Source organism: Hyperolius riggenbachi, chromosome 5 (genome assembly GCF_040937935.1).
Source record: "Hyperolius riggenbachi isolate aHypRig1 chromosome 5, aHypRig1.pri, whole genome shotgun sequence".
NCBI lineage: Eukaryota > Metazoa > Chordata > Amphibia > Anura > Hyperoliidae > Hyperolius > Hyperolius riggenbachi.
The window spans coordinates 386,219,666-386,244,754 of NC_090650.1; the positions used below are offsets into that span (position 1 = coordinate 386,219,666).

The 25,089-nt window shown below is 43.2% G+C and overlaps 1 protein-coding gene across 5 annotated transcripts in view; it reads left to right on the plus strand.

The window, feature by feature from the left end:
* The window catches only part of LOC137517834 (uncharacterized), a 317,340-nt gene that overhangs the window by 247,790 nt on the left and 44,461 nt on the right, over positions 1 to 25,089 (plus strand). For 2 of the 5 annotated variants that reach the window (XM_068234885.1, XM_068234888.1), the window contains exon 1: positions 12,672 to 12,758. The exons of 1 other annotated variant lie outside the window; for it this stretch is intronic. Coding sequence is in view for 1 of the 4 variants with exons in the window: in XM_068234889.1 (XP_068090990.1) it covers positions 12,746 to 12,758 (13 nt within the window). In the remaining 3 variants the exon portion in view is untranslated. Of the gene's footprint in view, positions 1 to 12,671; positions 12,759 to 25,089 lie in introns of those variants that run through there. 2 more of the 5 variants (XM_068234889.1, XM_068234886.1) reach the window with 2 other exon arrangements.

Consider the following 25,089-nt stretch of genomic DNA (forward strand, 5'->3'; position numbering starts at 1 on the left):
AGTAAGTAATATACTCACAAACCAGGGTTACCTCCAAGGCAACCACTGTAAAGGCAGGTGGGGAGAACAAGCCTGTCCCCACTCAGGATTAAGACGTCGCTCTCTGTGGATAGGAGGAAAATGTAGGGTATGTCACCCTTCCACCAAGGGTGGACTTCTAGATGCGCGGAGGTGTACAGAGGCGCCGGTAGGATAAAAGTCAATAAAAACTTAAAATTGTTTTGGTTGTGGTGGTGGACCAGCTAACCAAATACAGACACATGTACTTGTAATCATAGAATTAGTATACAATTTATTCGTTTGCTCCCAATAACAGTCGCCATGGATTAGCTGCATGCTTCAGGTGTTAATCGGAAACTGCGGAGGCCTGAAAGTTCAGCAGGGCTGCCAAGCAACTGGTGTTGTTTAAAATAAAATAAATATGGCGGCCTCCATATCCATTTCACTTCCCATTTCTCTCTTCTTCCTCTTTCTACTAACTCATACGCCGTCAACTCCCGTTTCAATTTCAGGCAGAAGAAGACATGTGGAGAATACTGATGATCATTGCCAATGTAGTTTACTGTCTCCACAGCTTGTTGTGAGTTATAATATACTTGTATTTATACATATGCTAAACCAGTGATCTGCAAACTTGGCTCTCCATCTGTTGAGGAACTACAAGTACCACAATACATTTCAGGAGTCTGACAGCCACAGTCATGATTCATAAAGGCAAATGCATTGTGGGACTTGTAGTTCCTTAAAGCAGTAGGATTAGTCATACTATGCCAGGGAAAAAAACACAAATATAAGTAGATAAATACTTGATCTACTTACATAACACATGTATTGTACTGTCCATGTTTTGATTTCAGTGAATGTTATGTAGTAAATGAAGAGAATTCTGTTCCTGGTGGGAACCATGTCTTTTGCCCACAGTTTGGGCTAAATCCTGATGTCATTTCTGCTCTTTACTTTCTTTTCTTTTCTCCTCCAATTGCTGAGTCACCTCAGCCTTGCTTGTAAACACAAGTGAGCAGGGGATCAGATAAGCAGCTAGGCAGGGAAATAAATGGAAAAGGAGGAATACATTGTAGATAAAAAGAACCCCAGCATGCAACTGTTTGGCACTGACTACTAAAGGGCCAGTGCTCCTAAGGTATGTGATAACTCCAAATCATAACAGCAGAAAAAGTTTTGAATGCAGGATTAGCATCTTCATCACTTAATACACTCAGACCATGGTGACAATCCCGCTTTAACAGTTAGAGAGACAAGTTTGCAGATCACCGAGCTAAACCAATGCCAAATAGCTCCCTAATCAGCAATGCAATTATCTTCCATTACTGATTTTGATCCCTTGCAGAGAGCCAGAGACCTAAAGACCTCCTTGACTGACGCATGTTGCTTACATCCACTTACCCATTTCTAGTAGTTAGTGATGGTCAGTAAGATGCAAATAATATTGTGTTGATGCCGGATTATGCAAATTTATGCAACCTGAAAATGGACTTCTCGAATCCCACCATCGCAGAATTTGTTTGGTCCATTTTCAAACTGCGGCAACACATAATTATTTGCATCTTATTGACCATCCCTATGTGCACCATAAAGTAAGAGCTTTGGCTAATGCCAGCTAACCCTGTCTCCTCCTGTACACACCCAGTCTCTGGCGAGATTTCCAAACATAGATTGTAAGAGGCAAATATAACCAAGCTGTGTCTGATAAAGAGACTGCCTTTTTTTTACTGTCCAATCAAATAAAAGTTCAGTGCATAACACTTGTTGATAGGCACTTGCCTTCACTTGCCTATCAAATCAAACTGCTAGCCTATCCATGACTCCCAGCCATAGAAGTTGGGCTGTAATAAATCACTAGTTTTTAACAGGCTTCCCTAATTACTTTCTGGAATCTGTACACCGCAGATAGAAGGGCTCAGAGCAAGCTGATGTCAGCCTCAGAGCTTGAAAGGCTGCCCCCATTGAAATTGGAAAGGTCTCCTGCAATTACAGCATCTTGCTTTTAACCGGTTCAGCACCGCAGTGTCGAAAACCTCATGCATCCGAGCAACGTTCACCTCCCATTCATTCGCCAATAACTTTATTGCTACTTATCACAATTAATTGATCTATATCTTGTTTTTTCCGCCACTAATTAGGCTTTCTTTGGGTAGTACATTTTGCTAAGAATAATTTTTTTCTAAATCCATTTTAACAGGAAGCTTAAGAAAGAAACAAAAAAAATTCATTATTTCTCAGTTTTTGGCCATTATAGTTTGAAATCAATATACGCTACTGTAATTAAAACTCATGTATTTTATTTGCCCATCTGTCCCGCTTATTATACCGTTTAAATGATGTCCCTATCACAATTTATGGTGCCGATATTTTATTTAGAAATAAAGGTGCATATTTTCAATTTGCGTCCATCACTATTTATAAGCTTATAATTTTAAATAATATAATAACATACTCTCTTGACATGCATATTTAAAAAGTTCAGACCCTTGGGTAACTATTTATGTTGTTTTTGTTTTGTGTTTTATTGTATTTTTTTATTATATAAATTTTTTAAAAAATGTATGTGGGTAATTTTTGGTGTGGGAGGGAAACTGCTAATTTTAAATGTAAAATAATACAATTGTTTAATAAAAAATGTATGTGGGTGCAGTTTACTATTTGGCCACAAGATGGCCACTGTAAAAAAATTCCTGGATGCGAACGATCTCGCATCCAGGAACTAAAAAGAAGAGGAGAAGTTTCCTGGGGGCAGAAATACTGCGCTCTCTGAATAGAAAGCGTCGGTTTTTCTGCGGGGAAGTTAGATCGGTGAATGGGAATTATATTCCCATTCACTGATCGGGGGGCTAGCGGCAGGCGGCGGGAGCGCGCCCGATCGCGCGCACCACGTGGTGGCAGCAGCAGTGCCTATCTGGACGAGGAAGCTCGTCCAGATAGGCCGAACTGGTTAATCAGAGTATTGACTTCGCAATTAAAACTAGTGTATATAGACTGCATCACCCCCCCCCCCCCCCCACACACACACACACACACAATCACTTTCATAAATGCACATAAATGCACAACTAGACCTAACACTTAAAATTAGAGAGTGAGTTTGAAAAAAAACATCCATCCATCAGGTTCAACCAAAGGAAAAAAAAAGACACCATCCTGAACCCACATGTATCCTAGTTGATCCAAGGAAAGATGAAGAACCTTACAAGGCCTGGACCAATTTGCCATAAAAGGAAAAAAATCCTTCCTGACTCCAGATGGCAGTCATATAAATCCCTGGATCAACTTTCCCGAGAGTCACCTAGTAATTATAGCTGTAGATGCCCTTCAACGCAAGGAAAGCTTTCAAGCCCTTTTTAAAACCACTTCAGCCTACAGCGTTGTTTCACCTTATGCATCCGAGCAACTTTCCCCTCCCATTCATTTGCCAATAACTTTATCACTACTTATCACACTGTAACTATAGCTTGTTTTTTTCCGCCACCATTTAGGGTTTCTTTGGGTGGTATATTTTGATAAGAATTATTTAATTCTAAATCCATATTAATAGGAAGATTAAGAAAGAAATGGAAAAAAAATCATTATTTCTCAGTTTTTGTCCATTATAGTTTGAAATTAATACATGCTACCGTAATTAAAACCCATATATTTTATTTGTCCATTTGTCCCGGTTATTACACCGTTTAAATTATGTCCCTATCACAATGTATTTCACAGTGTTAGACCAAGCGCTCCAAAGGAGATAGGAGTGTGCTAAAGCTGATATGACCCTGATGCCCAAGGGTGGCCGATTCAAGAAACCAAGACCAGCAGCACCACTCTTGAAGAAATAGCATTTTATTCAGACATGTAATTAAAATCACATGCCAAAAAATGGGCCCATTTTTTGGCATGTGATTTTAATTACGTGTCTAAATAAAGGGCTATTTCTTCAAGAGTGGTGCTGCTGATCTTGCTTCCTATCACAATGTATGGCGCCGATATTTTATTTGGAAATAAAGGTGCATTTTTTCAGTTTTGCGTCCATCACTTATTACAAGCCCATAATTTAAAGAATAACAGTAATATACCTTACTACATAAATATTAGAAAAGTTTAGTCTCTAAGTTAACTATTTAGGTTTTTTTTTATTGCATTTTTTATTTTTTTACAAATAATTTTTTGTGTAGCTATCGGGGAATGTGGGCAGTAAGGGACTAATTTTAACAGTAAAAAAATGTAATTATCTGGAAATGTTTATTGCCAGGTGTAATTTTACTACTTGGCCACAAGATGCTCTCAGATCTTACTTCTGCATGCATAGTGTTAGTACGCAAGCAGAAGTAAAGCATGGATAGGGCAGAAGGGGATTTATGAAAGACGGAGCCGTCTTGCTGATGGTTTCGGTCTTTCACACGGGGACTTAAATCAATGAATGGGAACTGTGTTCCCATTCATTGATCTCTGGGCTAACGGAAGTCGGCGGGAGCACGTGTGGTCGCGAACATGGCTCAGCGTCAGCAGGGCAGGCTATCTGGATGGATATATCCGTCCAGATAGACTTAAGTGGTTAAATGCAGGCATAGAGTTTGCCATAACTACGTCCAGAGGTAATGTGTTCCAGATTTTAACCACTCTCACTGTGAACGACCCCTTTTTAAATAGATGGCAAAACCTTTTTTCCCCATTATGCAGATCATGTCCCTTTTTCCATAGTCTAGGGACAAAAAGCTCATCTGCCAAGCTTTTTTATTGCCCTCTGATATGTTTATACATGTTAATCAGGTCACCTCTGTTGCCTTTTTTTCAAACTAAATAATCTTAGTTTGCCCAACCTTTCTTGGTAAGTGAGTTCTTCGGGCAATTAGTTGCCCATCTTTTACCAGTTCTAGAAGGTCAATAGTGCGGTGTCCAAAACTGTATCCTATACTTCAGATGTGGCTGGATAGTGTAATGGTTAAGGGCTCTGCCTCTGACACAGGAGACCTGGGTTCAAATTTAAGCTTTTCATATTCAGCAAGCCAGCACCTATTTAGTAAGGAGTTCTTGGGTGAGACTCCCTAAAATTGCTACTGCCTACTGAGTGTGCCCTAGTGGCGGCAGCTCAAGCACTTTGAGTCTGACAGGATAAAAGCTCTATACAAATATACAAATTATTATTATTATAGATGTGGCCTAACAAGTGATTTTTACAGAGGGAGAAGTATACTAGCATGTTGAGATATTATTTCCCGTTGTATGCATCCCTGAATTTTATTTGCTTTAACTACCACTACTTGACATTGAATACGATTACTTAACTTTTTATTAACCTGTATGCCTAAGCCCTTCTCCAAGTCTGATCTTCCCAGCTGTATGCCATTTATTTTATATGGTGATCTACCATTGGTATATCCAAGGTGCATGACTTTACATTTATCAACATTAAATTTCATCTGCCATGTGCCTGCCCATATGGCCATGTTGTCAAGATCCTGTTGTAATACTATCCTTCTTAGTGTTGATAATTCTGCATAATAAGATGGCTACATTACTCTATCTTCTGTCTACTAGATCATTAATAAATTATTTGAGAATAACTGGACCAAGTACTGACCCTTGTGGTTCCCCACTGCTAACAGTCAGGGGCGTAACTAGACTTAATAGTGTCCCCCTGCAAAAATGATATCATGGGGTCTCCTTTCTCCCCAAATCCCAAGTGATTGGAAGCCGGCAAATTGCAGCAGAGGCTGTTTTGCTGCTTCACGTTCTTTTGCACACAGTTTTGTAAGCGAATAGAGAGGTTTCTTTGCTAATTTGCTGCACTTGCGGTTGGGGAGAGGGAAGTGGAGGGCCCTCCAAAGCCTCTGCCCCCCCTCCCTCGCCCGCGATGGCAGGGGTGGCGGGGGTGATAGCTATGCCCATGCTAACAGTTTCCCATTTTGAGTATGTTCCATTTATCACCACTCTTTGCCTTCTATCTATTAATCAGTTCTCTATCCACATACACACATATTCTCCTAGTCACTGTATCCTCAGCTTCTGCTCCAGGCTATAGTGGGGAACAGTGTCAAAAGCCTTTGCAAAGTCCAAGTACACTACATCTATAGCTTTACCAAGATCTAAATTTTCATACACCACTTAACAATCTTATGGCACCAAGAACTAGAGGAATAGCTTCCCCCCCCCCCCCTTTTCTCCTGGACACAGAAAAGGTGGTATGGTCCTGGCTGTGGAGGGGACAGCAGACAGTGCATTGTAGAGGAGGCTTCACTCTGGTGGCAGGTGCTGCTGTGCAGAGTAATTCCTACACATCAGCCTAATTAAGTGTTCTTTTAGTTTGTAGTTTATATGGGCTTTAAAGCTTGGCATTGTTATCTTAAGCTAACTATCAACTGCTCTGAGCATTTCAATTAGTACTAAATTGCCATTAGTTCACTAGAATGAAAAGTAATTAATCTGAACCGTAATGGATCTCATCAAAGACAGGGAAACTGTTAATTAGAAGTGCCAAATACATACTTTTTTTATCTTTCATTTTGTGGAAATTAATAAAGCCTATCTGTACAATCATTTTAATTTTAAAGCCCAACTGTCTAGATGTTACTGGGCACTCAGAGGCAGAGCTTACAGAACTCTATAACTGGCCATTTCTGTTTAAGAAGCATGGATTTACAGATCTGCGAGTTGTGACCTTCAAAAGCCTCGTGGGGCATGGTCAAGGAGATCCCGGAGCTCAAATGTAATAGGGTTGTACCTTTACAGCAGATACAGAGTCTCTTCCATCATCGCTCTTCCACCACCAGGTGGTTTCTGAAGGGCTGACATGGTCTCTTAGATCCCGATCATGTGCCATATCATGTGACAGAAAGTGACTGGGAGCCAAAAGACCTGCCAAGACTACAGAGCCACCGGTGAAGGAAGAGAAGAAGCCATCCGGAGCAGGTAAATATAGCTTCTTATTCCCACGCACTTGTTTTGGCTGCACTAGGCAGTCAAACGAGTTATCCTGTCAGAGGTTTACATTACACAAGCAACTTCAACTGATATACCTCATTTGAAGCTGCCATTGGGTTAAGAACTATGGGCCTGATGCATGAACCACTGGTAATAGTGTCGGTACTAATGTCAGAAAAGTTCTAAATGCTGCGCAATTACTGTGACCCACAGTACTTGGGTAACGTGAGCGTTGCTATGGTAATGTCTATTACGAAACTTGCTTAAAGGATTTATCAGGCAAAGTTTTTACAATATAAATGGCCTACCTGCCGCTGTTCAGTAGGCCAATCTCATTTGGATCGCATGTTTTTTTCGCCCCACAGGGCTTCACCGGCTCAGCAATTTGGGCCATTTGTATTTCATGCCCCGGAAGTAGTAATGTTAGAGGAATGTGAAACTTCCCTGTTCCTGTACTTGGAACGCAGGGGAAAGTTACTGTGCATTGCGTGCTTCCGTACAGTTCGGTACGGCTTCGCGCGCGTAGTAGAGCGCAGGAGGAGAGTTTGAGCTTGCCTTCGTCACTCGCAAGCCAAACCCTCTGCTTCGTCTGTATCTTTAAATTATCAAAATAATTTTATGGCCATTTTTATAGGAATTATATTTACTTACAATAAACTAATGAAGCACATTTTCTACAAAAAGTCTCAGCCAGCCTCCGCTTGCCTGCGCCTCTCATGCACGGATGATCTGTGCTGGGACCGCGCATAGAGGCTAGGCGGCGGCTGTCAGAGTGGGCTGGGAGGAGGAGTGGGCATGTCTGACGGGCGGTGGCAGAAGCGGAGGGTTTGGCTTGCGAGTGACGAAGCAAGCTCAAACCCTCCTCCGGCAGTTCCAGTACGCGTGCGCAGCCGTACGTGAACGTACGACTGCACGCATTAGAAGTCACTGCACCAGCGTCCCGCAGCATATTGCGCCTGAGTTGCCACAGTAGTTCTGGGTCGCTGAGGAGCCTGACCCCGAGGTCAGGTCCCGACCAGGGCTTACCGCACAAAAATGCTACATTTGGACGGGGAATGGAAGGCGCGATCAGGCAACAAAAAAAGGTTAGTTACACGCAGGCATGCGTGTTTTACATTTGTGAGATTGCCTGATGACTCCTTTAAAGAGAACCGGAGACAACTGTCGGGTACAAAAACACATACAGTACTTACTGAAGAAGAAAGAAGCCTCTGTATACTGTAGAGGCTAGAGGTTTCCCATGTCCTCGCACCGCTGCCGCCACTCATCGGAACCCACTGGAAGATTCAGCCAGAGACCAGAGTCTTCCCTCTTCTTCACTAAGTAATTGTTTTCTTACCCAAGGTTTGCCTTGGGTACATTTTAATGTGTGTTACCATAGCAATGCTCACGTTTCCCATGCACCACTTGACACGCTAACTGCGCTATGCCCATACTCTGCTGGCCTTACTCCCGGCAGTATTACTTGCAGTTCCTGCATCAGGTCCTATATTTAGTAAAGGGTAATTTACAGGGCTTCCTGTACAGGTGCCCTGCATTTGATATATGTGGATACAGGTCATTCCTGGCATGTACAGTTACCGGCCTCCAGCTTATCCCTTCGAAGGTCTGCCTGCCAGAAACATCTAAAGCACCTCAAATAATTTGCGTTGAAATAGCCCTGATGCGATATTTGACTTTCATCCCGGTGGACTTTAATGTTATCAGCGATGCTTTGTTTGTTATTGAGCTGCACTTTGGAGACCTGCTGAATAAAACATGGCATTCTCCATTAGATTTATTTGAAAGTCTAAAGTGCTTCACTGGAATGATTTTGTTTTTTGACATCCGTCATTTGAGAAAATCTCAGATTTTTCTCGGTGGTTTAGCAATCACCATCAATAACAGGAAATGACATTGGCTGGTGATGCTTTACTTCGGAAAGTGAATGAGTACGGAGGATTTTTATTTTCTGATTCCAAACCACGAAATTCACTAAAATGAACTCTTAAGTAGAATGATAAGTTGGGATCAGAGAGTTTCGGGGAAATATTGGTTGCACTGCAACTTGCTACGGGGCCTTTAAACTGTAGATTTATGTTTGTATAATAAGAAACAACTCACTGAAGTCAGCTCATTTAACAAGACTAATAGTAAACTACGGCACCTCACAGCAAATAAGTCAGCATAAGGATTCTCAGAATTAGAATCGTTTATTTCGCCAAGCATGACTGGGTCCTGCCTGGAATTGAGTTTGGCACAATACATACATAGCTCAAGTGGAGGATAGATACAGGAGATAGGTTTACACATGCAATAAGAAATAAAAATAAGTTTACACATGCAATAAAAAGGAACTAAAAAAGCCCAGTATACAACATCGGATACAAAAACAAATCACAAACACAACACAACATCAGATACAGAGTCTGATCAGTTAGTTAACAGGGCATGTTGACTGTTTGGCTGCAGCTTCGGGGGCAGTATGTGAAGAGGGTTCAGGAGGTTGATGGCCCAGGGAAAAAAATAGTTCCTTTGTCTAGTGATTCTGGTGGGAATGGCCCGTAGCCTCAATGGGAGCCAGCTGAAAAAGCAGTGACCTGGGTGAGAGGGGTCGCTGGCAATCCTCAGTGCTCTAGAGCACAGTCTGGAGCTGTGTAGGAGGGCGAATGAAGGGAGGGGCCTTCCAATGACCCTCTCCGTCGACCTAATAACCCTCTGCGGTTTCTATCGCCGGTGGTGGCGCCAGAATAATCTGATTGATTAGCTCAAAGCTGAGAAGAACGCTGAAATCAGGATTTAAAGTGAAATTCAATTATAGTTATGAGTCAAAGCAATCCCTTAAATTTAACCAGTAAAGGTTACACATTTATCTCAGTAGGGGGAAGACTCTGGATGTTCCAGATGTTTTCCCCGATCCTCCATGATCCCTTCACTGGCCAGGACCCACTGCATCTTCGCGTCCACACTCCCCTCCGTATATGAGCAGGGCATCACTGCGCAGGAGCCCCCGTGCAGAAGCTGTGCCCAAGCGGCTCCATGCTACTGTCCCTCCAGCTGTGTTCGACTTTAAAGTTGACATTTATTTAGGATAAGGCAGAAAGGTTGTAGGAAGACTAGAGAAGCTCTGACCATCCAGAAACTTCCTCTATTGAGGTAACTTTTTTTTTAGGCTAAAGGTACCTTGCTATGAAGCTTGCCAGTGGCAATCAGCTCCCTGAACACAGAGATGACCCTTGTTCACCCTCTGGTCACTAATAACTGCTATTCCTTGGAACGAGGGGGCATGATATTCTCCTACTCGCTCACTGGTCAGCCAGGTCACATGACAGTGGAGCCACTCCAAGCAATGGGAGCCAAAAGCCTGAAAAGGCAGTGGCCCTCTATAAATCTGCTGATGGTAATTTTTACAATACACTGCGATGTCAGATGGTATGTATAGAAGCAACTCTTTTTGTGCCCAGGTCGATGTCGGTCTAAAGGCCTGTACACATGCTCAATCAAACTGCCTGATTGTCATCTGATTTTGGTCTGTTGGACGACACTCAGGCGTGTGTATGTGTGGCAAATGACAAGATGACCGACTGATAAAAGGCTGTTTGCCCGATCCATCCTGTGCATAAACTCACATGACTGTTGGACAGATATCGCGCAGTTGGCAATATGACAAAATTGATACGTGGGATGGAAGGTCTCACTTACCAAGAAAGGTTAGATAAACTGGGTTTATTTAGTCTAGAGAAAAGACGCCTTAGAGGGGATCTTATTAACATGTATAAATACATCAGAGGGCAATACAAAAGCTTGGCGGATGAGCTTTTTGTCCCTAGGCCCTCTCAAAGGACTAGAGCAGTGTTTCTCAACATTTTATTGGTGTGTTCCCCTTTTAAAACCCTGTACTCACCAAGTACCCCCTGGCATAGTAAATATTATCTCAAGTACCCCTTGACAATTTTTTTTTAATCATAGTACATAATAATTGGTTCTAAACAATTTCCAAGCATTTACTATTGCTTTTAATTAGCTAAAATACTAATTTGGTGTTGTTTATATAAGATTTATCATTTTCTAAAACTCTAAATTTGTTATACTTGGTTAATTATATCAAGCCGAAGTACCCCCTGGAACCATCAGAAGTACCCCCTGGGGTACGCGTACCGCATGTTGAGAACCTAGGGACTAGAGGACATGAACTGCGCATGGAGGAAAAACCTTTTAGTCATATATTTAGGAAAGGGTTCTTTACAGTAAGAGTGATTAAGATGTGGAATGCATTGCCACAGGAAGTAGTTATGGCAAATTCTATACCAGCAATTAAAGGGGGCTTAGATGCTTTCCTTGCGTTGAAAGACATCCATGGCTACAATTACTAGGTAATGCCCAATGATGTTGATCCAGGAGTTTTTTCTGATTGCCATCTGTGAATTTTTTACCTTTTGGGGCTAATTGGACAATGCCTTGTAAGGGTTTTTTGCCTTCCTCTGGATCAACAGGGATATGTGAGGGAGCGGGCTGGAGTTTTACTTTGTTCTCTGGTTGAACTCGATGGACGTATGTCTTTTTTCAACCCAAATAACTATGTAACTATGTGTACAACGTTTTTCGTTGTTTTGAATGCAGCCATGCCGTGCAGTTTGACGTTTCACTCATGCGCACAGTATTTAGAGGAGTTGGCCATTTCGTTGGTTGGAGTGCGGAAAATACTTGTCGTGTCAACGAATTGTTGTGGTGTTGGTCATGTTACACAACGGGGGTTGTCCACAGACCTCAGGAATCACTCTGTTAATCTCGGGGAGTCACAGATCATCGTAGGAGGTCCTTCAAGCCTCCAATCATAATCCAGTCCATACACAATCAATCGATTCCGGACTTAACCCTTGCACGAATAATCTTCAGAATTTATTGTAATAATGTATGCGGTTATACAGCAGACAAAAAAGCACAAATGTTTCGGGCTACATGCCCTTTCTCAAGTGCACTTGAGAAAGGGCATGTAGCCCGAAACGTTTGTGCTTTTTTGTCTGCTGTATAACCGCATACATTATTACAATAAATTCTGAAGATTATTCGTGCAAAGGTTAAGTCCGGAATTGATTGATTGTGTATGTGTTGGTCATGTTGTCATGTTAATTGTGCACTTTGTTGGACATGTGCACATAGCTCCCGACTGTCCCTCTTTTGGAAGGACAGTCCCTCTTTCGGAACCCAGTCCCTCTGTCCCTCGTTCTTCCTCATTTGCCCCTCTTTCAGGACTGATGTACAGATCTATGTAAATATATGTATTTTTCTACTGAAAATGTGATTAATTGACCCTAAACTTGATTCCCAGCCTTTAAATTGCTATATTTCTTATTTTCAAATGTGTAACATGACTGAAAATGAACCAGCATTGAAGGGACCAGTGTGGTTTAAACTATAAAACAAAATATTTTTCTTATGAAATCTTTATCGTATGTATAATTAGGGTTGTGCCAGGGGCGTGATTAGGGGTGTGACAGGGGCGTGGCTTAAGTGTCCTTCTTTTATCATTTCAAAAAGTTGGGAGGTATGTGTGTATGAGCCTTAACATCATGAGTTTGCCTGCAGGTCAATTTCAGATATGTCAGCCTCCATATTCCTCTCACTTCAGGTTCCCTTTAAAGTGGAATTACTGCCACCACATACACAGTGTCTGAAATAAATACAGCATAACAAATGTAAATTTTGCCTTCCCTTCACTTTCCCTGGGCTGCGGTCATATGATTATGGCTACAGGAAGTAGTCTGGTGGCGGCAGGAGAGAAATCCAGTATTAACAGTTGGTCAACTCCTCTCAGCAGCTTCTTGCAGACATAATGCTGTGACCAGAGGCCATGGAAAATGCAAGTAGGGATCTTTAACTTCAGAAATTATATTTAAAATACTGTATATTGTATGCTACGCAGATCTGGTTGGGGGTGTGTTTCGATAAGTCTAGCACCGCTCAAAAGGGAAATAATCAATATTTAGTGAAGGCCCTTAGTTAACATCACACCTGAAAACAGCCCTTTAGAGTTAGTATACATAGGGCTTGATTCACAAAGCGGTGATAACTCAGTTATCACGCCTAAAAGACTTTAGGTGTGATAACCTGTGCACCACTGAGTTATCACCGATTTGTGCTGCTCTTCGCGCGAAGCTCCCGCGCACAAAGTTTTGCGCGCGCAAACGCGCACGAGCGCGCAAAGTCCCATAGGGCTCAATGGACGGTGCGCGCGAAGCACGGTACACTGCGCGCGCAGCGCGGTGCGCTACGCGCGCAAAACTTTGCGCGCGGGAGATCGCGCGAGTTTCTTCTTATCACGCCTAAACTGAGTTTAGGCGTGATAAAGGGCTTCCCTAGATCTCCCATTGGCGCTAGTCTACTTTAGGGGACCCACCGCAAATCCCCATAGACACTTTCAGCTGGGCTGCAAAACGGAACAAATGGCTTCCGTTTGCTTGATGAAACCCCCACAAGCCTTATATCCCCGGGTAGCTACGCATGTCCTCTAACGAATTTTGCGGGTTTCGGTAAAAAAAAAAAGTTTGAACTGACTGTGTAGGAGCCTCGGAACGACCGCAATTTCGGGTCCGTCGGCCATCTTGGTTTTGCTCTGCAGGTCGTTTCTTCCTCCTCATTGGAGGGATTGTTAGGTGGGGGCGTGCCAGCTAACAAACCCTCCAATGAGGAGGAAGAAAGAGACCTGCACAGCAGAATTAAGATGGCCGACGGAACCGAGATTTAGGCCGTTCGGTGGCTCCTACACGGCCAATTTAAACTTTCTGTTACCGAAAACCTCCCAATTCGTTACAGGGCATGCTTACCTATCCATGGGTATATGGCTTGTGGGGGTTTCAACAAGCAAACGGAAGCCATTTGTTCCGTTTTGCAGCCCAGCTGAAAGTGTCTATGGGGATTTGCGGTGGGTCCCCTAAAGTAGACTAGCGCCCTCCCATTTTCAATCCAGGAGTATGTTAACCACTTGAGGACTGCAGTGCTACACCCCCCTAACGACCAGGCCATTTTTTTACAATACAGGGCTGTGCAGCTTGGTCAGGGTGCTGCACAGCCCTGCAACTCTGCACACAAATAATTTTTTCCTCCTTTTAGTGTCCTTAACAGGACAGTATGCTGGAGGCATCTGATCTTTTCTTTTTTTTTTTTTTTTTATGGAGGAAAGGGAGCATTTTTCCTCCCTCCGTCCTCCCTCTCCCTCCCCCCTGTGCCGTCCTAATTGCCATTGGAAGGCGATCGACACTGAACCCCGCCTCTCATAGTCTGCTGGCCGCGATCGCAGCTAACAGGCTAATCACAGAGCGGAGCTCCGTGAAAAGGCAGGGAATGATTGCGCATGCGGGCACACGTTCCCTGCCAAACTGCAGCTCCAGGACTTGACGCTAATTGGCGTTAGGTGGTCCTGGGGCTGCTGCCGCGGTCACGCCCGTTGGCGTGAGTCGGTCGTAAGGTAGTTAAAGGACATGACACTTAAAGCCAATGGGTACCGTTTAAAAAAAAGAAAAAGTCAGATACTCACCTAAGGAGAGGGAAGGCTCGGTCCTAATGAGCCTTCCCTCTCCTCTCCCGGTGCCCTCGGTGCTGCGCTGGCTTCCCCGTTCGCGTCTGCTGCCGCAGGGACTTCGGAGGTCTTCGGGAGCACTCGGGCTTCCGAAGACGGGCCGCTCTATACTACGTACGCGCGAGCGCGTCATAGAGGGCGCTCACGCATGCGTAGTATGGAGCGGCTGCGTCATCGGGAGCCCGAGTGCTCCCGAAGGCTTCCGAAAGCTCCCTTCGGCATGTGGAAGTGGCAGTATTTGACCGAACTGGTTGAATACTGCCACGGGGGATCCTGCGCGGGACCGGGCACCGGGAGAGGAGAGGGAAGGCTCATTAGGACCGAGCCTTCCCTCTCCTTAGGTGAGTATCTGACTTTTTTTTTTTTTAAACGGTAAACATTCACTTTAAAGTAGACCTGAACTGCACAGGACAGATGGAAAACAGAGATAAATCCACCCTGTATGTATTTAGAGAGTTTAGCCTGTCTTATTCCACCTTATCTGTGACTAAGCACAAGTTGTAATTTGATCAGCTGTGTCAGCTGACTGCCACGGCAGAGAGCTAGATGGTAAACACAGGATGTTTACAATATGTCTGCTACCATGAAACCAGAGAGTAGAAACACTGCAGATGTATTGCAGGATCTGTATCAGCTGTAACAAGGAATTGTTTTTCTGTAAAGGTTATTATGCTGCTGCTTATCTTTTAGAGCAGAGAGTTCAGGTCCGCTTTAAGTAAACTGGACTGGAAAGGCTAATCCACGCTGGCCCCATTGCAGGGCTCACATTTATCATTGCGGAAAAGTGTATGGGTTTTTTTTCATGTTTTTTTGGGGCATTACAATTTGTATTTGTATGTAAATTTAAACCATTGTACTGGCGACGTGGTGTTATCCCCCTGCCTCCCCTCCCCACAATCCTGCGTTCTCATACATTTCATTTGGGAAAATACAGCATGAATTGTTATTTCCTGAAGGTTTTAGACTTGATCACTGACCAAACACCAAACAATATTAGACTTATGGAAGATCTAGGTCGATCTGCTGCTGGCAGCACATCAATGGCCCATAGAGTTGCATTGGATCTAATGGCGCAGTCATGCCTTTAGATCAATTTTCAATACATTTCCAATAGATTTCATTCTGAAATTTATTGGAAATCTCTTCCTAGTGTGTGGCACACATCAGATAGATTCCTGTCAGATTCGACCTGACAGGCATCTGACAGAAATCTATCTGATGGTCGAATCTGCTGCAAATCTATCAGTGCATGGTCAGGTAGCCATACACTGGTCGATTTGCCATCAGATTCGACCAACAGACAGATCCCTATCTGATCGAATCTGATCAGAGAGGGATCGTATGGCTACTTTTACTGCAAAAAGATTGTGAACCGATTTCAGCCTGAAACCGATCACAATCTGTTGTGGTGGTGCTGCCGCCGCTCGCCCCGCCCGCATACATTACCTGCTCCGCTGGTGCGACTGCCCCCGGTCACCGCTCTTCTTCTCAGTCTCCGCTCTGGTCTGCTCTGGTCTCCGACATGCTTCCCTTCTTCCTGTCTGGGGGAAGTTTAAACAGTAGAGCGCCCTCTACTGTTTAAACTTCCTGCCGGGACCGGAAGAAGGGAAGCATGCCGGAGACCAGACCAGAGTAGAGACGGAGAAGAGCGGAGACCCGGGAGTCGCGCCGGCGGAGCAGGTAATGTATGCGGCTCTATTGCGTCGTCGTCGGGCACTCGAACGCCGCTAGCGATGCGCTCTTTACCCGCAGGCGATCGACGGTTATTTTCCGCACGGCGCGATCGACGGGATCGGACGGAATGGATAGAAATTCGGCGTGTAGCGTGAACGATTGGCAGCAGATTCGATCCCAGTGATCGAATCTGCTGTCGAAACGGGCGCAAATCGGGCCAGAGTATGGCCACCTTTAGGCTTCAATTCACAGAGCTTTATCAAACACTTTATCGAACGTTTGCTAATTTACCTCATGGGTAAAATCTAATTTTGAATTCACTAAGGTGTTATAGATTTATCAAATGTTTCATCAATAAAACGTTCACTAAATCTATAACACCTTAGTTAATTCAAAATTAGATTTTACCCATGAGGTAAATTATCAAACGTTCGATAAAGTGTTTAAATAAAGCTTAGTGAATTGAGGCCTTAAGGTGGCCATACACTCGTTAGATTAGCAGCAGATGTATCATCAGATAGATTTATGATCTATCTGATGTGTTTAGGAACATTTTTCACTAAGAACAGATTTCTAATAGATTTCAGTATGAAATCTATTGAAAATCGATCTGATGGCATTTTTTTACCATCAGATTTCCATTAGGTCCAATGCTAAATGATAAGCAATCTCAACAGATCGACCTAGATTTTCCAGTATGTCAGATCGAGTTCGATCAATTGATCGGCCACTAAGCGGCTCAGTGTATGGGCACCTTAAGTTTGATAATTTACCAAACCTCAGCCGCATTCAGCAAAACCTTTATGAATTGGAAGAAAAAAAGCAGAAATAATGAATGTGGCCGTTTTCCAAACAACTTCTTTTTAGCAAAGATAAAACAGAGAAACCGAGAGCCCGATATAGGCCTCGATTCATCATTCTCTTTGAGATAACTTTTTCCAGTTTGTTAAATTACCGAATTCGAAGTTTAGCGATTTCTAGTTGTAATTCATCAAGGTTTTTCCTCATTCGGTGTGAATTCGATAACAATTCGGTAACCATTCGGTAACGTGTCGATATTTCCATTTTACAGTGGTACTTTAACACAAGGCCATAAGATTCCCATGGAATTGTGGGTAAAAGGCAGTCCTTTGAGCACTACGTAGCAACATTCTGAATAGGGCTTAACACCTGGACCAGGATTCTGGAAGTGGCTTTGGACAATCCCACAATTTGATAGGAGCCTTTTCTAAAAAAAATATAGTGCAGCTAGCAAATTAGTTAACCCTGACACTGCCTGTGTTCTCTTACAAGATGATTCAAGAGAAATGCAGATGTCGTGTTATAGCAAATAAATCTATTCTCTTACAAATTGATATGGTTGCAGACCTTATTCTTGCCCTTCTGTGCCTTTGAATCACTCTCAGCTGATACATAACCACTTCAAATGGCTCCATCTTCTCTGTCAGCAATGATCTGACAGGAATAACGACAGAGCAGTGAAGGAGATAACTAATCCTAAATGTAACGCTAAACCACGCCCACTTTCGTTTTCATGAATTGCACTTTATTCCGTTTTAGCGAATCGTTACCGAATCGTTACCGAATGTTCGCTAACAGCTGTAGATAACTTTGATGAATCCTGAAATGAAGTTAACAAATTCGGTATTTTACCAAACTGTTGTTAACAAATTTGCTAAGTGTTGATGAATCGAGGCCATAGTGTAGTATGTTTTGGAACAAGGAGGGACTATGGCCTCGATTCATCAACACTTAGCAAATTTGTTAACAACAGTTTGGTAAAATACCGAATTTGTTAACTTCATTTCAGGATTCATCAAAGTTATCTACAGCTGTTAGCGAACATTCGGTAACGATTCGGTAACGATTCGCTAAAACGGAATAAAGTGCAATTCATGAAAAAGAAAGTGGGCGTGGTTTAGCGTTACATTTAGGATTAGTTATCTCCTTCACTGCTCTGTCGTTCTTCCTGTCAGACATTGCTGACAGAGAAGATGGAGCCATTTGAAGTGGTTATGTATCAGCTGAGAGTGATTCAAAGGCGCAGAAGGGCAAGAATAAGGTCTGCAACCATATAAATTTGTAAGAGAATAGATTTATTTGCTATAACACGACATTTGCATTTCTCTTGAATCATCTTGTAAGAGAACACAGGCAGTGTCAGGGTTAACTAATTTTGCTAGCTGCACTATAATTTTTTAGAAAAGGCTCCTATCAAATTGTGGGATTGTCCCAACCACTTCCAGAATCCTGGTCCAGGTGTAAAGCCCTATTCAGAATGTTGCTACGTAGTGCTCAAAGGACTGCCTTTTACCCACAATTCCATGGGAATCTTATGGCCTTGTGTTAAAGTACCACTGTAAAATGGAAATATCGACACGTTACCGAATGGTTACCGAATTGTTATCGAATTCACACCGAATGAGGAAAAACCTTGATGAATACAACTAGAAATCGCTAAACTTCGAATTCGGTAATTTAACAAACTGGAAAAAGTTATCTCAAAGAGAATGATGAATCGAGGCCAATGACAAGTAAGTATAATACTCACAAACATGGGTTACCTCCGGCTCCAGGCAGCCACTGTATAGGCAGGTGGGGAGATTAGGCCTGACCCCACTCAAGAATAAGATGTCGCTCTCTGAAGAAGGAAAAGAGGGTTTGTCACCCTTCCACCCAGGGTGGATATCTTGACAAGTAGATGTACAGAGGCGCCAAAAGGATAAAATATGCTAAAATGTTTAAAATATTCAGGTGGCGGCGGTGGACCAACCACATAGAAATAGACTCGGAAATGCTATCTCAAGCGACAGCATCGAGTCTATTTCTGAGTGGCTGGTCCACCGCCACCACCTGAATATTTTAAACGTTTTAGCATATTTTATCCTTTTGGAGCCTCTGTACATCTACTTGTCTTTTTAGCAAAGGACCCTTAGGGCCCTATCACACTGGGGGGGGGCGGTGTGGTGCGTCAAATTGCAACGCACTGCTACCGCACTCCAATGCAAACCTATGCCGAAAAAACACATTACCTCCTGCGGAAGTCCTGTTAGTCTATGGCGACGTAGGGACTTTTAAACACTTTCAGACGCGACTTTGAAGCGCGCATGCGCGGAAGTGTATTTTTTACAATACACTTCCGCGCACATGATCGCTTGGCTGGCAGGAAGTGAGCATCACTTCCTGCTTGGACAGATGGGGAATACCGCATAGTAACCCCCCCACAGGCTTGATCCATTATAAACAAAAATCGATTAAAAGAAGCGATTGGATGGGTTGGAACATTCAAAACAATCGGTGGCGGCTGCCGGAAAGATACGTAGAGAGCGCACTTCTCATGCGTCAGACCGCCCGCTACTGGCTGAAGTTACAGTAACGGCGATACAGAAGCCTGAGGATGGCGGTGTGGGAGCGATCCGTACGCATGGGGATGGAGGAAGCCCCCGGTATGTATAAAACGTTTGTTTTCTGTAGTATCTGGTTTCCTTTGAACACTTTTTTTAGCAGTATGGTATTTTATGTCCATTTAAATCTCGAGGTCAGAAGTATAATAAACTTTTTGAACTTGTTTCAAGGTATTGTAAAGTTGGAAAACTCTAATTTAACTTGGGGAAAAAAAACACTTTGGTATAAAGGATTTTTCCTTTTTCGAAGAAATGAATTCGGCTGACATTCTCATTACTGTGTTCTCGATGTTTAGAACATATTGAATCAGTCTAATCTGTGTCTAAATATTGACGGATGTTTATTACTGTGCTCCAGCCAGCCACGGCTGATCTTTTGTGTGGATTCTGTGAGTTCTGTTATTAGCTGTGATGTAGAGAGACTGACACAGTAATTGAATTAGCTGCTGAGCTGTGAGCTGAGAGGAGACTGCACAATCAAGGAAGCAGTCAGGGTAATGTGGAGGAAACCGTACTGAAGACTTGCATGTGTAAGTCACACATTTCTTTCTTAAACTGGGATTGTCAGCCAAAAATTCCATTTACCCACTGCTCTGTGTTTATTATGTAGTCTACATCCTGACCCTGCATTGCAAGCATTCCAACATAATCATAAAAGTGTCTGCTGTAATGAATGTTATCTCAGTCTGCCTGGCTCCTTTCTGGTACATTGCCGGGTAGAGGGAAGCTTTTTATCTCCCCTCCCACATTCCAACTCCTCACTGATTGGCTGAGGGCAGTTCAGTGTGACACGAGGCTACGAAGGGAACTATGCCTCGCCCCTCTGCAGAAGCTGCTGAAATACAATCTATGATGTGCTTACATGTGTTTACAATGCAAGCTAGATATGCCAGTGCAGTTTCTACATAGCTCAGTGAGGAGGAAGGCTGGCAATGCTTAGAAAAAAGGAATAAGGGAGGAAATTACATCAGGATTAGCTTCAGTCAGAGGCAGTAAAGATGGAAAATGCCTGGAACTGTTTTCTCTTTATTTACTACTGTATATAAAATGTACTGCAGTCAAAACATGGACAGTACAATACAAACGTTATGTAAGTAGAACAAGTATTTATCTACTTATATATGTGTTTTTTCCCCTGAGATAGTATGACTGTCCATGCTATTTTAAAGTGACTCAAGTAGACAGAGCTGCTATGATGTGCCTCATTTTCTTTGGGAGCTTGTAAGTTTTTAATTGGCGCGAGAAGCGTGGCTGTTGATCAAAAGTTTTCCTTATGTTGCGCAATGAAGGTTTTATATTTTTTATTGAAGTTTTACTGAAGAATAAACAGAGATTGGTTCAGAACCTTGGTGTGGTTCACTGATGTGCCCAGTAAAGCATCCATGTTGAATGTGAGATCCACCTGAAAAACGAGGTGGCTACAATCCGGAAAACATTGGCTTTATGTGAGAGTGTGGTGGATTTGAAACTTGAGACTCTGGAGATGCCTTTAATTTGCTCTAGGTAGCATTGTAGGCTCAATACCTCATCCACACACCACTGTATCTCCTTCTCCAACCCACTGCCCTCTAGATTGTAAGCTTGCAAGGGCAGGAACCTCATCCTAGTGTTTCCTATTTTGCTGTAATTTATCATATGAACATGCACCAGTATTGATGATTCCTCAAACCCTACATCAACTATGTATGTATTTGTGTTGCTGGATGTCCTGATTGTACAGAGTCTTGAACGTCTCAAGTGTCTGTCCTCACCACTATTTGTTTTGTACCATGTATAGCGGGAAATGGCCTAAGACAGAGCTTATGCTTGATGGAAAAATTGAGTTTTAAGGCAGCGTTTAAAGATATCAAAGGTTGGAGGGCAGTGGCGTAGCTAGAGACCACGGGCCCCATTGCAAAACTTTCATGGGGCCCTCAGATGTAGGCAGTCATAACTAATGCCACCTGCCCCTACCCTATGCAGATGAATTAATTGGGCAATTTGCATTCTCATGCAATCAACACTGCACATAGTTCATGGGCACTGAGACAAAGTTATAGGGTGGAGAAACACAAGAAAGTTAATGGTGAATACATTAAGTACCACCTGGGCCCCATAGCAGCTGCTACGGTTGCTATGGCTATTGCTACGCTCCTGTTGGAGGATGATGGATGTGTTATGGCAGAGGAGGTTGTGTAGATCTGAGATTGTGATTGGGTTGGTATCTGGAAAATAAAAAATAATAATAAAGCACACACCGGCCACACTTCGTGGGACCATTACTTAAACTGGAAAAGTTAAATTTGCCATAAAGTCTCACATTTTTGAGATCTTAATTAAAATGCGAATGTCTGTTGTACAGGTAAACTCTTCCATGATCACTCAGGACATTTCTGGGACGGAATGCTGAGCACACAGCTCACATCAGTGCCACGCTTTCCTCCATGAGCTGTGATATTATTTAACTAGTTGTGTTACATGATTAATTGGGAAATGATCACCCCCCACATTCCCCCCAGCTAGCGTGTCAATTAGGCCGTAGCGGAGAGGAGAGGGGGCGGCTGCAAGTGCTCATGGAGTGGAAACACATTTGCCGGGATAATTGGCAATTTTCAAAGGCAAGGCCAGAGAAATACTGATACATCGCACTATACAGAAGCATGATACGGAATGTGTGGGAGGGCACCGAAGAAATTATACTTATAATGGACATTGTTCCGCTGTTCCTGATGAACTCATTAGATTGGCTCGGACAGTACCGGCAGTTTCTACAGTACATAGCAAAATGTGCATAAGTAGGGCTTAAAACCTGTCATGTCAGTGACACCTGGTATAACCAGGAATGTATTATGCATATTATATCACTTCTTACAGAACAGAAATGTGTTACAATGTTTCAACTTTCACAAACTATAAGATCTTTTGCCGTTTATTCCAGATGATTCTAATAAGATCGGGTTACACAAAAAATTATTCAATTATACAAGCTGAATAAGAGATATTTCTAATAACCTCAACAGGAAAAAAAAGTACAATTCAGTGACTCCTTGCATTTAAATTGCATGTACAGTGGGTTGCAAAAGTATTCGGCTCCCTTGAAGTTTTCCACATTTTGTCATATTACTGCCACAAACATGAATCAATTTGATTGGAATTCCACGTGAAAGACCAACACAAAGTGGTGTACATGTGAGAAGTGGAACAAAAATCATACATGATTCCAAACATTTTTTTACAAATAAATAACTGCAAAGTGGTGTGTGCATAATTATTCAGCCCCCTTTGATCTGAGTGCAGTCAGTTGCCTATAGACATTGCCTGATGAGTGCTAATGACTAAATAGAGTGCACCTGTGTGTAATCTAATGTCAGTACAAATACTGCTGCTCTGTGAGGGCCTCAGAGGTTGTCTAAGAGAATATTGGGAGCAACAACACCGTGAAGTCCAAAGAACACACAAGACAGGTCAGGGATAAGGTTATTGAGAAATTTAAAGCAGGCTTAGGCTACAAAAAGATTTCCAAAGCCAACATCCCACAGAGCACTGTTCAAGCGGTCATTCAGAAATGGAAGGAGTATGGTACAACTGTAAACCTACCAAGACAAGGCCATCCACCTAAACTCACAGGCCGAACAAGGAGAGCGTTGATCAGAAATGCAGTCAAGAGGCCCATGGTGACTCTGGACGAGCTGCAGAGATCTACAGCTCGGGTGGGAGACTCTGTCCATAGGACAACTATTAGTCATGCACTGTACAAAGTTGGCCTTTATGGAAGAGTGGCAAGAAGAAAGGCATTAACTTGTAATATTCACACTGTCTGTCCTTGTATTGTTTTTGTTTGTGTTTGTTAAGCAACTGCCAAGACAAATTCCTTTTAGGTGCAAACTTACTTGGCGAAAAATAAATTGATTCTGATTCTGATTGTTAACAGAAAGCATAAGAGGTCCCGTTTGCAGTTTGCCGCAAGCCATGTGGGGGACACAGCAACCATGTGGAAGAAGGTGCTCTGGTCAGATGAGACCAAAATGGAACTTTTTGGCCAAAATGCAAAACGCTATGTATGGCAGAAAACTAACACTGCACATCACTCTGAACACACCATCTCCAATATCAAATATGGTGGTGGCAGCATCATGCACAGGGGGTGCATCTCTTCAGCAGGGACAGGGAAGCTGGTCAGAGTTGATGAGAAGATGGATGGAGCCAAATACAGGGCAAACTAGGAAGAAAACCTCTTGGAGACTGCAAAAGACTTGAGACTGGGGCAGAGGTTCACCTTCCAGCAGGACGATGACCCTAAACATAAAAACAAGGGCAACAATGGAATGGTTTAAAACAAAACATATCTATGTGTTAGAATGGCCAGGGCCGGATTTGAACTTTTTGCCGCCCAAGGCCCACTATGACTAGCTGCCCCCAGACCAACCGCATCCTAACCCCCCCCCCCTTATTAAGCATAAACAAGGCATGAGAATGCAGTTGATAACTATGTAGTAGTATTGCAGTAAGCATATAATGTAAAACATTACATAGGGTAAGCAGGCCGAAGCAGGAAAAAAGGGCGCAGGAGCCCTTAAGGAAAAACTGGCGCTGCCATAGGCACCTATGATAAAGGCCGCATTTTGTCTTAAGAGCAGGAAAAATGGGTGCATGGTGGCGCCTCAGGGCACCAAATTTTACCTCTTTTGCCACAAATCGCAGCAGCTATAAAGGTAAATTTTTAGCTTGGCTTAAAATTTACTTTAATGGTTAAGGGCTCTGCCTCTGACACAGGAGACCAGGGTTCGAATCTCGGCTCAGCCTGTTCAGTAAGCCAGCACCTATTCAGTAGGAGACCTAACGCTGCTACTGCCTATAGAGCGCGTCCTAGTGGCTGCAGCTCTGGCGCTTTGAGTCCGCCAGGAGAAAAGCGCGATATAAGTGTTCTGTGTTTGTTTGTTTTGTTTGTAAATTTGGGCACCTGGAGGTGTCCAATTAGCGGTAAGTAACAGGGGACTATTAATGCAGAAAGGCTTGCGGGTATCACAATCGGCTTGTGGATAACAAGATTGCGGCATTACATAGAAATCAAAGAACTAGAGTTCTACAATAAAGTATAAAAGCAGAACATTGATAAAATGTGTAGTGCCATCTTGTGGCTATTTAGTATACACATGTATCCTGACAATTACTCTCCTGGATTTTTGATGGGCTGCAACACTAAAGGATAAGTACTCGTCTTTGCTTTCATAACAATCAGGGCCGTTTCTTGGGTAGTGCGGGCAGGGCGACCGCTCTGCACGCAGACCGGCAAGTAGAAGAAGGGGGGGCGCAGGCAGGAGGACATAACAGCTAGTGAGCTGCTGATGCGCGGTGCAGCCAAATGAAAGAAGAAAGAAGATTACCACCTTCCTTGCCTCCTCCTGGGCTGCCTGCATCTGATGTCAAGTCATCATCATGTCACACCGCGTGATGACACCTGATGTCCTGTAGCGGTACTGCAGGCTGTCAGTGCGCGGCCCCCATGGAGAATTCCTCTTGCCGGGCTCTCTTCGCCTGTGTGTTTTCCTGGTCCCTGCTTTC